Below are 14388 nucleotides of genomic sequence, written 5' to 3' on the forward strand. Positions count from 1 at the left end.
ACAGAAATAAGCACTAACAGGACAAAGCTTTCTAGCAGCAAAGGAATGGAGCTCCTATTGTGCTCATCTATAAACAGAAATTCAATATTGTACTGTATTTTCTGGCGTATAAGACGACTTTCTAAACCCTGAAAATCTTCTCAAAAGTTGGGGGTCGTCTTATACGCCCAGTCGCCTTATACGCCGGAATATACGGTATATATATATATATACAGTAATTATACTGGGGAACAATTATCATCGGCATGTAAAGGGAAAAGAACTCCCTCTGCCCCTGGAATTAATACTTACGGTAAAACATGGAGGAGACATGGGAAAACATCACACATTGACGTAGGTAATGCATCTGAGATACAGCATGAACAGCTGGGTCCAATAACACATTCTAGAAGCCGGATACAGGCTGCTAACATTGTATAAAGGCTCTTTCCCAGTGACTACTTTTAAAGCCCTGATGATGTTGGGTGATCCCAACGAATTTTTTTACTACTTTCCTCTTGGTGATCGGTATTTATTGGTTTTATTATACAGTAATTATATATATATAATTTCTCTAAAAAGATGTTAGAAACAGCTCAATGCTCAAAAGAGATCACAAAAGTAAAATAAAGTAACACATATGCAGCTCGATAATTTATATCCCCTCAACCTATGGGTCGTGACCCCATTTGGGGTCGAACGACCATTTTACGGGGGTCGCCAAACAACGCAATCCGCCATTTTTCCCCCTCAGGGGGTGGTGCCGCGCATGGGGGCAGCGGCGCGCATGGGGGCGGCAGCGTGCATGCGTGGCGCGTCCGTGTGACCGGGGGTCACCGTATAAAAAGGTTGAGAACCGCTGCCCTAGAATACTGTAAAGAAATTAAGGCAATCCAACAACCTTCCCCACAAATTGCAAATATAGCTACATATTTGTGTGAAAATATGAGTTCTTGAGCTGCATCTAAAGAATGTAATAAACTTATTAGTTTGGCAATTCTTATAGCAACATATCTCCACAAGATCATCTTGAAAACTTAGTTTGCATACATTTTGATTTTAGCACAAGGTTGCGCTACATTCATAACAAAGAGACACATAAAGTATGATCAATGTATAAAATATAGGATATTGGGATTTACCCAAGGGTTTCACAGGAATTAAGAATGGTTCAAAGTAACTCCCATTGTAAGCAACCCTCACTATAAGGTATCATAAGCAGGCTGATGAACAAAATATCAGTGAAAACTTTGCTTTTCATTTTAGTGCAATCGTAATCTTGGAATCTGTTTATCAGTAAGTATTTATAAATTCATGTTTAAGTGTTGTCAGAAGAATAATTTGGGGTTCAAACTCGAGCCAGGGCTGCGCAAGAATAAATAAAAATGAGATCCACACAGCTGTGAGGAAGAAATATTTATTCCTAAAAACAAAACAGTTTGCCTTTAAGGGCAGGCAATAGAGAAATGGGATACAACAGATTTTTATAGAGGGAGCTTGTCCAGGGTGTCAATTGCTGATTCTAGGGTAGCACGTGAGGGTGTGTATGTGTGTGTTCTTGGGAACATGCAGTTCCTCTGTTTGCAGACCTTATCCTTTGATATATGAATTATGTCTGGGTAACTTATTTGGGGGTTTAAGGAAATTTGCTAATTTTAATTTGATCAACTTACTTTGAGCCAGACTATCAATTATCTGGTGGAGACACTGATTCTCAGACCATTGTGGATTCTGTTAATATTTTAATGGAAGATGGAAACAGTAAAAAGAATAAAATACATTTGGATATAAAATTTCTCAGAGTGTGCAACAAAGGGTAAACATGCAAATCTGGCAAGTTCTGGCAATTAATACTTTTTGCCCACTCAGTCCTTACATTACCTAAAAGGGTTTCCTTCCTATATAGTATGTTTAGGTGTGTGTGTCATGTATGTGTTTCACTTTGAGAGCGGGCAACTAAATTTCGTTTTTGATGTGTGCCGTTGTGCCCACAGTAAAAAAATGATAATAAAGGTTATCTTATCTTCTCTTCTTATCTTATCCACGGGGCTTCCCTTTCTCTAATCACAATCCTTAACCTAGTCCTACTCTGCCTATAAGTAGTAGACGTACCTCATGCATTAGGTAAATGAGCGATACTGTATAATACAGGAAGGGGACTGGCTTCACCAGCTGAATTGCTGCCTCACAGCTGTCTAGTTCAGCGAATGGCAAAAGCACTGCCAAAACAAACCTAGCAAGCGCATCAGGCCAGTCCTTCTATAGCCGCCTTCAGCGCAAAGGCTGCTGGGGAAAAGTACTGGGCAAGCAGCGTGTTAAGTGACTGCTAGGCCGCGTGCTTCCCTTCGCTATGGATGCGGTGCTGGCCGACGCGCTGCTCTCTCAGTGCCCCGATTGGGGTGCCTTGCTGCGGACGGTGTGCGGCGAAGAGAGTGCGCTCAGCCTCGAGCGAGCGGAGGCGCTGCGTTTCCTTTTGGAACGGGCGACACGTGTCGGACCGCGCAACCAGGGCGACGAGGCGCAACGGGCGGCCTGGGAGCTGGCGTTGCATCGCTGCCTCCCGGCGCTTCTCAGTGGGAGCGGCGTGTCGGCGGGTGGAGGCCCGGAGAGTTGGCGGAGATTCATGACAGCAGCCGGTGGAGTGCTGCGTTCTTGCGTCTTGGTCTGCGGACCCCGCCTGGCGGAGCGGTTGGCCGGCGAAGTGCTGGAAAGCTGCGTGGGGATTCAGGGTTTGCAAACGGAGGGCCGAGTCGAGGTTCTGTGTGCGGCGGCGCCTTGGCTGGATGACTCCGAGTTGCTCAGGAGAACCGTGGCGGCCGCCCTGAAGCTGCTGCGAGGAGACGGGGAAGACGAGCAAGAGGAAGAGAAAGCGTTGCTGGTGGGCGGCAGGCTGTTGCCTGTGTTAGGAAGAAACGGCGCCGCCCTGAGTCTCATCTGGGAAGGCCTGGTGCTGTCGCCCCTGGGCGATGTTCCGCGGGTGAACCGGACTTTGTTGGTCCTGAGCGCCCTGTCCGACGTCCTGTTTCCTCGACAGAACGGTGTCACGCATGGCGAGGCAGCTTCTCTGCTGGATGCGAGGCTTTCTTACAACTTTTGGGAAGTGGTGCAAAAGGGACTGTCGGAGAGCGATGCTCTGTGCCGAAAAAGAGCCCGGTATTTGTTGAAGAAAGCCGTCGATGTATCTGATAAAGTGGCCTTGGAGTGCAGGTGTAACCTGGACGATGGAAATGGTATCTGTGGGCTCTGAATGGCATATGCTAGACCAGTGGTTCTCAACCTATGGGTAGGGACCCCATTTGGGGTCGAACGACCATTTCACAGGGGTCGCCAAACAAGGCTGTCCGCCATTTTTTCCCCCTTTTCTTTGGCCATGCCCCTGGCACCTGGTGATGTATAAGTGATTGGGGGTCACCACAACATGGGGAACTGTATTATGGGGTTGCGGCATTAGAAAGGTTGAGAACCACTGTGCTAGACCCAAAGCCTGGTCTTGCAAGCATTTAGTATGTGGAGTGATTGTGAGAAAAGGCATGTTTGTGCTGGCTTTCCAGCCCAAGGCCAACTAGTCAGGTTTTGGAATGGCATAGAAAATTGCTTTAAATCTAAAGTACTATTATTGTCACAAGGTACTTATCATTAGATGACCATAAATGAGAAATAAATGATAATCAACCCTTTCTCGGTGGTCATTCTATCCTGACATGAATTATTCCATAAATTTTGACGGCCTTATACAAATCTGTCAGATATGTATCTGTAACATGTAAATTTCTGTTCACCGTATTTGAAGGGGAAAAAAAGGTTTAATTCAGAAAACATTGCAGACGATAGCAGTCAAAATGCATTCCCTGTGTGAAAAGAATGGTACTCGAAACTCCTTACTTAGCCTGGAAAAAAGCCTTTGGTGGGATATTAGTTGAGATACATAAAATTCTGGATTAGGAGGTACAAATTGCTGGAAATATTTTTAGTCAAATATTGCCTTGGATAATAAAATCAATAGTAGGTATGTTAATAGAATAGATTCAGTCAAAGATGGAACATATCTGTCATAGTAAATGTAGATGTAGCTGAGAAAACTATGGCAATATGTCTCTATGGATTTTCTAAATTTGCTCAGATAAAAACAAAAAAGTAGAACTAAAGATTTATAATATAGATTGTTCAAGAGAAATAATTATTCTTTCCAGACAAAGATCATGTCACAAGACAATGTGCAGAAACTGATTAATAGCTTTTTTAAAAGTTCTCATGATAGAAGATGGATGGAACTATAAGGAGAGTGAGGACTATAGTTTTGCTTCATTGTTCATTCAGTTGCTAGTGAAGTTAATACTTCATTAAGAATGAACTTGGATTTGCATTAAAAACAATAAATGGAAATGCTAGCCTAAGCTTCAAATAGAATGAGGTGAGCAAAAATAGGTTAAGAAAAAAAGAAAATTATAGTAGTACATCTTTTCATTGTCATAGCCATTCCATATCCTATCAAACTTCAATACATTGATCTAGGTCACTCTAGGACAGGGGTGTCAAATTGCTGGCCCGCGGGCCAGACATGTCATGTGGAAGCCACGCCCACCCCATTGTTGGCAATGGCAAAACTGGCCCGATACGTTGCGTGACGTCATGTGACATCGCGAGTTCGACATGCCTGCTCTAGGAGAACCTGCTTCATACTAGTTCCTGTAGGATGCAACCTAGTTGGGAAATATAAGAGTAGTCTCTGTGTTGGATGCTGATAAAAAAAATTACCTAGTGAATAACAAATGAGGTGCAAGAAAACCTCCAGTCTAAATTGTATGTAGCTATTTTATTGGGTTGAGATAGTAACAGTGTTTGAGAAGTCTATAATACTTGAAAAGGGAAGGAGGATGGACTCAGTTGTGTGGGAACAGATTGTCCTGGAGAAAAACTGTCTGATCGTAAGAGTTGACAACAAATTGATGGCATATAATCAATACAGTACCAATGTAGGGCTTGTTAGGAGAGGAAGAAAGAAAATGATTGAGGTCTTTTCCACATATAGAGAATTATAAAGAGAGGAAGAATTATACTCTTAAATGAAAATATTATTTCTGGTTGCCCACTTGGACATTTGCCCACTTGGACATTGTATTGAGAGATATTTCCTGTTGATAGTGATAGGATTATTTGAAGGGATCAGAGATTGCATTATTATTTTCTATTATTAACATTAATTTAGGCATAGGCGTTATTTATATAACTTTGCTTAAAAGACAAAACATCTGATTTGCTTATCTTATAGGATCTTGTTTGTTTTGGTGGTGTGCTGAAAAAAAAGATCAATTTACCCAGTTTTGGGAAAATTATATTTTAATAATGGAGACTTTGGAAGGAAATCAGGTAAATATAGTTACTAAAGAGCATTGGTTTTGTTATTGTAAACAAAATTTATTTATAGTATTTACCAAATTTATATGTGAGGGTTTGATACAGTTGTAAGATATAAAAAATAGATGAAGACAGGAATAGAGATGTCAGAACTATTTTATTGCTAAATGGATACATTAGCATTTATAGAAGTTATTGCTTTACCTTCAGACAGCATGGATAGAAATTGAAAATAGAGGGAATGATTCAATCTTAGTGATTACATATTTTTAAAAAATATGTTGAAGGGACTTAAAATCAGAATGACTTAAAATGTAAAGTTCATAAAAGAAGTCCTGTGTGTGAATTACACTGAATATTTATGCTAACATTTTCATGGTCCCCACCACTTACTGTTGTGCAGATCTTAAAGATCAATATCTATCTCTTATCTAAGATTATACTTTTTATTAATAAAGCATGTTAATACAGTAATTTCTGTGTTCCAATTTCAGATACATGTTATAAAGCCAGTTTTGCCAAAGTTGAATAGCTTGTATGAACTTGCAGTATCAGAAGAAATAGGTAAGGTTTTTTGGGGGGGGGTTAAGATAAGTCCTGTTAACGTTCGGTATCACCAAGTAAGTTTTTGAATTTATTTTCAGTTCTGCAAAATTTACTGGTGATTGATTATTCATGTCCTTTAGAAATATTTTTAGCCTTTGTAGTTGGTAACAAACATAAAATGAAGTTAGTTCATCTTGGTATTCCCCTATCACAGATTACATTGTTGGTTGAGTGAAATGTAAACTCATCATTTTAATTAATTTGATATATGTCCCACCTTTCCACAAGGCAATCATTCTATGTGTTTATAGAATATACAAAACATTAGGTTCACAATTAAGTGGTCTGGCCCTCAGAGCCATGCTATGTTCTGGGATGGAAAAGGAAGAACCGTTCTTGTTTTTTCTTCTGCTTACCTATTCTGCAAAACAGCTTTACTGCTCATGAGCACCACCTTAAAGAAACTTAAGGACAGGATTTGGTATTGGGTTAAAGCAAACTAGTGTGGACCTAGAGGCGTTAGAGTCTTAGGGCAGGAATTGTTTCAAGGGCTACTCAGAGATTTTGCTGCTTGGATTTCTGCTTCCTAATTTAGCATTTTTGCCAGTTGATCTAGTCTGATTGCAACTGGACCTTGGACCATCTTAGTACTTTCATATTATCCAGGGCTTCAGTATCACTGAAGTATAAGCAAGAAATAAAACGTCGCAAATTCAGAGACATCACTTATCTGAGACAGAGTCTTTTAAACCCATTCTCTATTCTTATGTTGATATTGGAGGCCAGTCCAGAATCAATAAGAAAAGCTCATGATCTTAACCCATCACTCCTTCACCGTCATGGCAACAGCTGTACCCAAACAGAATATTAGTTTCAGAATGTGCCTTGTGGCACATCTGAAGCCAAAATTCTCAGCAACTTCCAGCTAAGCAGTCCTTGACCATTTTGCAACTTATAGCAACTTGTGACATCTGCCAATTATCACTGAGGTGAGAGAGATAGATAGACAGTCCTCAGTAGTCCTATACTGGTAGAATAATGATTAGATGATCAGATGATGTTATAAGTCACTTTTGCCTCTTTAGTTAAATCCTGCAGAATGAAAATGTTTAGGTTGTCCAGTGCCCGCCCCAAGATTCCCTCGGCTACCCTAGGAAAGAGGGCTGTTAGCTAGGGAGGTGAGTCTATATTGTCTCCCCTAATGTGACTCTTGAACTCTACATTCAATTACATGGCATCTGGAAGTTTTACTTAGTGATAACTGCTACATTACATTGACAGATATTAATCTCTCAGTTGCTTTCTAGAGCCAATTAAAGGCATTCATCTTCTGTCTTTAAAGTTTTGATTAGTTTAAGTTTTGACTATATAAGTAACTGCTTGTCTTGTATAAACCAACTACATTATTAAGGTTGAAGAAAAGATCCTTTTCCAGCCATCCCCATTTTTAATATTGTTTTTCTTTGTAGATCGTTTTCATTGTGATGTTCCTTATAATTGCTGTAACTATATAAAATAATCAGCTCTTAACAAACTAAATTATTTGTATGGACATGCAATCAAGGGAAATAGCTTATGCAAAGTGTACAGATTTATTTTTTCACAACAGGTTGTTGGACATTCCATCCTTCATGGCATATGTGCATTTACAAAAGAATGTTTGAGAGTGAAAACAAGACATTGGCAAAGGAAAGTGTCATTCACTTTCTTGAAATCTGGCAAAGAAAATGTCTTCCCTCATCACAAGGATCTTCAGAGGTAAGGTTTGCTGCTCATCCATATAAGATATTTTTATTAATCCTCTAAAGCAGGGATACCCAACCCTTGGGCCATGGCCCCGTCCTGGCCTGTGGCGTGTTGGGAACCAGGATGCCCAAGCAATGGGCGGGCAAGCGCATGCATGCAGTTCCACTTCTACCAACAGTGGGAAAACATTTGTACGCAAAGCTCCATTTGTGTGAGTGGGGTGCGCCCATGCGCCTGCTGCTGGCACAAATGAAGCTGCGCGCACATGCTCACTCACCTCTCATGCAAAACCATCCTTTCTCCCTGCTGCCGATGCTCCTGGTGCGCAAAGCTGGAAAGATTGGGGACCGCTGCCCTAAGGAAGGCCTAGCTAGCTGTTGCCACTATTCCCCTGGGAGGGAGTGTTTTAAGACTTTTTAATATAGCTGCTTCATAATTCCTTATTTTTCAATAGTTGAAGCTAGTGTTCCTATATAATCTTACCTGAAGATTTTAATTGTTCCCTGATTAACTGTATTATGTCTATATCTAAAAAGATATTTACTGTAGAACAAATAAAATGCAATTAATGTCTGTTTTATTTCTTTTAATGAAAATCTAATTTCTTTCGTTTAGTTCATTATTGGCCCTTTAATGGATGCTCTCTCAGAAAGTTCTCTTTATAGCAGGTAACTACATAGTTTAATGAAAAACTCGGTAAGAGAATTTTTGCAGATGTTGAAAGATAAGGGTTTTTTTTTTGTTTCAGCTTTTATTGCATTTTGGGGAAGAACTGCATATTTGGACCTATCTTTAATAGCAGTTGAACTATAGTCAGAATAGGGAAGAATAGGAAGGAGAAAAAAATAACACTCTCATTATCACTCAGTTACATTAATATTTGATGCACCTACATTTAAGACAGGGAGAAAAGAAGTAAGAGAAACTCCAGAAAATAGCTCTCTTGGATGCCACTATTGCCTGTTAATTCATTATAAAGTGCAGAAATAGCCACATCTATCTTTTCTGACAGGTCAAGGGCCATACTGGATGCAAATGATGTAAAATGGTTAGACTTATGCAGATTGAAAGGGGCTGGATTTCTGTTTTTCTCTCCCTTTTCTCTCTTTGAGAGCTTTCTTTTTAAAACAATGCTATCCTCATTTCCTTCTCAACATATTTAATAATTGTGATCGGAAGGGGTTTCAAGGCTGTCAAAAAAAAAAAAAGAATCAGGAAGTGAGTTTGTTTATTCAGAAAATGGTTATCTGTTCTTTGAGGATAGCTTGCTTTTGGAATGTTATCTGATCTAAATTGTATATTTTTTTTGTTTCAGTCAAGAGGGGTATCCAGGTATCATTGGGTGCAAAGAGGACTTTATGAAAGCTGGTGTTATTGCCTGTTGTTACCCCGACAGCCTCCTGCACATCCTCTCTTATGGGTGGGGGATCTTCCTGATTTAGTTAGATGTAATTGAGAGAGAGAAGAGAGTCTCTCCCATAGGCAGCTTTTATGAATGGGAGCTCCATTCAGGCAAAATGCTTCTGTCTGATTTTGAGAAACTTCTGTCCTACAGAACTCTCTGGATACAGTTTTCCCCATTCCAGCAAGTGAGAGGAGTCTTTTCTTTTTAAGTTTGAGAATCTACTAGGGAAAACAGGATGCACAAAAATCAGCTTTACACTCTCTTATCTTGCAACCAGAGCAAATGAATACCGTGGGATATTATTCTAATATTTTAGTTATTTATCAACATGAAACATATCTCTGTTTAGGTTTTGATAATCTGCAAATTTATTCAATAACCTAATAAAATGTTGTGATAAAATTAAATTGTAGCCTTGGCATTGAATTTATTTAAATTATCTTTTTGCTTTAACTTTACAGGGTATCAGGTCAGATTATGGGCACTTGTCCACCATTAGGAATAATTCTGCAGAATTTCATGGCAACTTACTTCACAAGCCTTCCAGAAAGTGAAAAAAGTATGTGTAGTTAATGGCGTTATTTTGGAATAGCATAAATGTCAGTTCTCTGCTTCTGGATAACTTATTATTACTAGCTGCTTTTACTTTTATTTTTGACACAAAGACAGATATAAATTGATGATGATGATGAAGACATTGGTGTTTGTGCAGTGCTTGTCTAGTGATATCACTAGGTTTCCGAGGCTGGCACAGACTCATAATGCAGAAGATTTTATTGGCATGTACCAAAAATGGCAATAGTGGTGCAGTGACCTTCTGAAAAAGAGAAATTAGCCCCAAATCACTTGCTAAATTTCATGAATGTGGTTACTGTGTTAAACTGTTTCTTCTTTCCATTAAAATGGAGCTCAGAATCTGAGGATGATAGTGAAAGTGCACAAGTGATATTAAACACTCATAAAATTGGAACAAATAAAACAGCATACTATGTCTAGTCTTGCCCTATCTTATTTTACAACATTCTCATTCTCAGTTATCCTGTAAATTTATCCCCCAGGTCACAAAATCTGTCTCTTGGGCTAAAATTTGAAGACATTCTATAGATTTGAAGATTATAATCTAAATTGTGATTGAGACAATATATTTATTCCCGTTTATGTTTGAAATTAGCTTTATTTTTTATTATATGTCATTAAATTTTTACAAAGAATGAAATATAAAAAAATTGGAGAGAAAAATAAGAAGGGACATATTGCAAAGGATGAAGGGAAAAGGAAGAAATAAAAAAGCTTCCTATTTTACTTGATACAGTTACAAATATAACACATATTAACCTTTGATCTGAAGTTAATTATTATATAGTACTTCTATAATCATAAACACATCCAAGTGTCAAATCCCAAAATTAATACAGCCTTTCTTTTCAGTCTCGAACAAAAAGTCCATAAGTGGTTTCCATGTAGAATGAAAGCTAGACAAACCTCTGTTTTCAATATGAGAATAATGCTGTTTTCTTCCTTTTTAAAGGTAGCTTTTTGTTAAAATTTATTCAGAAGATGAGCAGTAGGCACTGGTGCGCTGTTCCTGTTTTGTTTCTCTCCATGGCACTGGCACATATACCACAGTGTAGAGCACTGGATAGCAAAGGGCTCCTTGCATTAAGGTGATGTGCTGAATTTTGTTTCTGTGAATTTTCTGTATACTCAGTTCATTATTTGACTTTTCAAAACATGTATTTGGTCCATTTACAGAAACGTTCTGCAGTGTACTATGATCACACATCAGATTCTTCTACGAGGAGCTGCTCAGTGCTTTCTTCTTAAAGCAGCTATGCACTTAATAGATACAGTAAGTATTATATTTTTAAACAAATGGTTGTTTTAATATACGGAAGGAAAAAAAATAAAGCAAAAATGATCAAAAGCATATTACACTGTAATATGTATAAAAATAGTTTTTAAACAGAATATTAAATGTTGGCTAAATAGAATCATCATCATCATTTTTTGTAGTAAGTATTCCAATCCTGATAGTTTTTATATATATATATTTTAGGAAAGGCAATTTGTCACATACACTTAATTGTTTTATAGTGCTTCCATAGATAAAACTTTTTCCTTTCAAAATGCAAGAGTCCCAGTTAGTTTGATTTCTTCTTGAAAATCCAAACTGAAATACTTCTCCTGTTTAAATTTTTTCCAGCCATCAATTTTTTTTAGAAAAAAAACAAGTCAGCTTTCATGTGTGTATTTATCTTGCATTAAAATGAACAACTGCATGATTACATTATTATGTCTAAGGTATGATATTGATATTGGAAGTTACCAAGAAACTGTGCAATTCAGTTTGCTCTCCCTGGTATAAAATATGTCAGGAATTCAGTTGGTCATTAATTCAAATTTATGTACACCATAAATGCATCAGGATTAAATGGCTTGGGCTCAAGAAAGATAATCTGATTGCTGTTTTATTGATATTTGTTTTTGAAAATAATTGCTATTTGCTCGTCTATTTGATCATGTAATGAAGAATTGTGCTCCACAATTTACTAGCAGTTTGCATGTTGAAATTTAATAGCAATAGCACTTAGACTTAGATACCGCTTCACAATGCTTTACAGCTCTCTCTAAGTGGTTTACAGAGTCATCATATTGCCTCTAATGATAGAAAATATGCTTGTGTGTATTTCCTCTTTGAAAGTGGCCATGGAGATTAAGTTAGTGCTTGAACAATTTTGTCTGAAACTTGTGCATCAGATATAGTTCTTATAGTCTAATACAGTGGTTCTCAACCTTTCTAATGCCGTGACCCCATAATACAGTTCCCCATGTTGTGGTGACCCCCAAGTGGGTGTGGCCACCAATAAGAGGGAGTAGGACAGCTAGGGAAAAGGGAAAAAAATGGCGGACAGCGTGGTTTGGCGACCCCCATGAAATGGTCATTTGACCCCAAATGGGGTCCCGACCCACAGGTTGAGAACCACTGGTCTAATATATGCCTATGTTACACTTCATTTCATATAAACAAAAGAAATAGCAAATGGACAAGTGAACACTTTCTTCAGCAACAAAAGGGGAGAACATTTTAAGAGAGACAAAGTGTGTTCATGTTGGTTTTTGCAACAGCAGGCATGTAAACATTTCTGTTAATTTAAAAAGAATGATATGATATTATGATAATATGAACATATGATATTGAGTTTTGGAGCAAGATGTGGTACTAAAATCTATTACCTCTTTTTTATAAGAGGCCACATAAATTATTTATAAATTTAAGTTGGATTGCCTTTTTAAAAAGATAAAAACTAATTTTAATTGATTAAAAGCTCGTTACTAAATAAGGCTGTGCTAAAACATTGTGTTGTAAACTGGGTTAGAATTTGTATTTTTTTGAAGAAAAATATGGCAGTGCCAGAATATGAAGAAGGCAATGCTACATAATTAAAAGAAAGGAAATGTGCAATATGGAAGTATTCTATCTGTTAAAATAACACTTGACACAATATTTATATTCCCCGTATTGTAATAAATTCTAATTATATTTGTTTCTTTAGCAAAAAGTATCACTCTCGGATATTTCAAACTTCGTTACGTATCTGAAACCAGAGGAATCTCTAGGAAGAGGAACTGCTTTGTGGAGAATGGTGAGAAAAATGAAATCCTCAGTTATGTAACTGAGTAATAATTGTTTGCCATGATTATTGCTAATCTCATTATGAAGGATTATATGACATCAGCACTCTGATCAGAAGCCCAGATGCATAGTACATTTTGTTCCAACTTGTCTGGATGATGTATCCATGATGCTAGGTTTATAATGTAAAATTTCAAACTTAAGAGTAGTTGAATTCAGGTTGAGCCAACATTCCTGCCTAAGCCAGCTGCTTTGTCTGTGAATTAACATTATTCTTTCCTCTACTTGTTTATAGAAAAATAATATGAGAGATACAAATGGTGTTTAATTTTGTTTTGCTCAGCTTTGTGATTGGCTGCACATAAATGACAAGCACTTTCAAAAGACTTTAAACTGTGAAGTCCCACAAGATAAAACAGCATTAAGTGTTTATGTGCAGCTTCTTGTGGAGGACTACTTGAAAACACCTCTTGCCAGTTGTAAGTATTGTGTAATAATACTGTTAAAGTAGGGACACATTTACAAAACAGTAGAATGCATTCACATTAGACTTATTATAAATTTTTGAAAAAGCTGATTTTATATGAGAAAAAGAAATCTACATGTTTACTTCTACCTTCTTATTAAGTAATTAAGAGAACTCAAAAGTGCAACTAATTTCACAGCCACTGTACTAAGACATATTCAGTGTCTTATCTTGAAAAAAACATCATTAAATTCGAATATTAAATTTCATGTTTACAAAACCAAAATTAAAATAGAAATTTCTTGTACTTTCTCAATATCAATCTATATAATTTTTTTTAAAAAGTATTTCAAACTCTACATACAACAGCCTTTATTTGAGCTGAACTGATAATTATTGTCGCAAAATTGTACACTTTAAAATATATTTGTACCTTCATATCATACTTTTCATATTCAAAAGATCGTGGGTTTTTTTTCACAACAGCAGAATATTGTCTTCCGGACTGGTTTGATGCTAAGCGGGTAGCTACAATGATTCTTCTAGCTGCAGATGTGGAAGAGATAAGGCACACATCTAAGTAAGTATAAGATTATTCCATTAGATACAAAAGAGGCTAACAAGGACCAATCTCAAGTCAGAACGAAAGGAGACTTTCTAGCTTATTAATATATTTGTTTTCTTGGGCAGCATTTAGGGATTTGCCCACTCCTTCTGATAATTGATTGTAACATATTTTTAAAATAATCTGATTTAAATGTTCAGTCTGTCTCTTTTTTCCTTTCTCTTTTTACAAACGATGACCCTGACTCAGAATTGAAATATGCCAAAACTAGTGTCTTCTTGTGTTGATACCTCTCAAGATCATAAAATTTAGACTGGTGATTTCTCCTACTTGTTGTTTGGAAGGTGTGACATCAGTGCTATGTGATACCTTCTGTTTTAGAAAATGGCGCTTTACTTTCCAGAAGTCAGCATAAGTTTGTGATACTCCTTTGATTATTTATTTTGTAGAAACAATAACAGCACTGAACGGATTGGCCTGAAGGTTCTCTTAAATCCTCTGCTGGACATATTGCTGAAACTTGGCACTAATCCCTACATCTCATCATTGAAAGTTGATAAAAGCCTACAATTACTACTGAAGATAATGCAGATTTGTTCAATCAAAACTTCTAGACCAGAAGTTGGTTAGTGGTATCTTCAGTATGTTAACTTTATTATTCTTGATCCTCTAATTAGAATAACAACATAAAG

The 14388-nt window shown here is 37.4% G+C and overlaps 1 protein-coding gene across 1 annotated transcript in view; it reads left to right on the forward strand.

Annotated features, from left to right (window-relative positions):
* The first annotated feature begins 1479 nt into the window (after window positions 1–1479).
* Window positions 1480–14388, forward strand: part of TARBP1 (TAR (HIV-1) RNA binding protein 1) — a 33259-nt gene continuing 20350 nt past the window's right edge. Inside the window, exons 1-12 of the mRNA XM_039353010.1 lie at window positions 1480–3209; window positions 5249–5346; window positions 5829–5898; window positions 7490–7638; window positions 8242–8294; window positions 9493–9590; window positions 10560–10695; window positions 10784–10880; window positions 12586–12675; window positions 13009–13144; window positions 13618–13711; window positions 14146–14321. Coding sequence (XP_039208944.1) covers window positions 2330–3209; window positions 5249–5346; window positions 5829–5898; window positions 7490–7638; window positions 8242–8294; window positions 9493–9590; window positions 10560–10695; window positions 10784–10880; window positions 12586–12675; window positions 13009–13144; window positions 13618–13711; window positions 14146–14321 — 2077 coding nt within the window. The 5' untranslated portion in view covers window positions 1480–2329. The remainder of the gene's footprint in view (window positions 3210–5248; window positions 5347–5828; window positions 5899–7489; window positions 7639–8241; window positions 8295–9492; window positions 9591–10559; window positions 10696–10783; window positions 10881–12585; window positions 12676–13008; window positions 13145–13617; window positions 13712–14145; window positions 14322–14388) is intronic.

The sequence above is a fragment of the Crotalus tigris genome, unplaced genomic scaffold, assembly GCF_016545835.1.
Source record: "Crotalus tigris isolate CLP2741 ecotype Arizona unplaced genomic scaffold, ASM1654583v1 scf7180000018486.1709376, whole genome shotgun sequence".
NCBI lineage: Eukaryota > Metazoa > Chordata > Lepidosauria > Squamata > Viperidae > Crotalus > Crotalus tigris.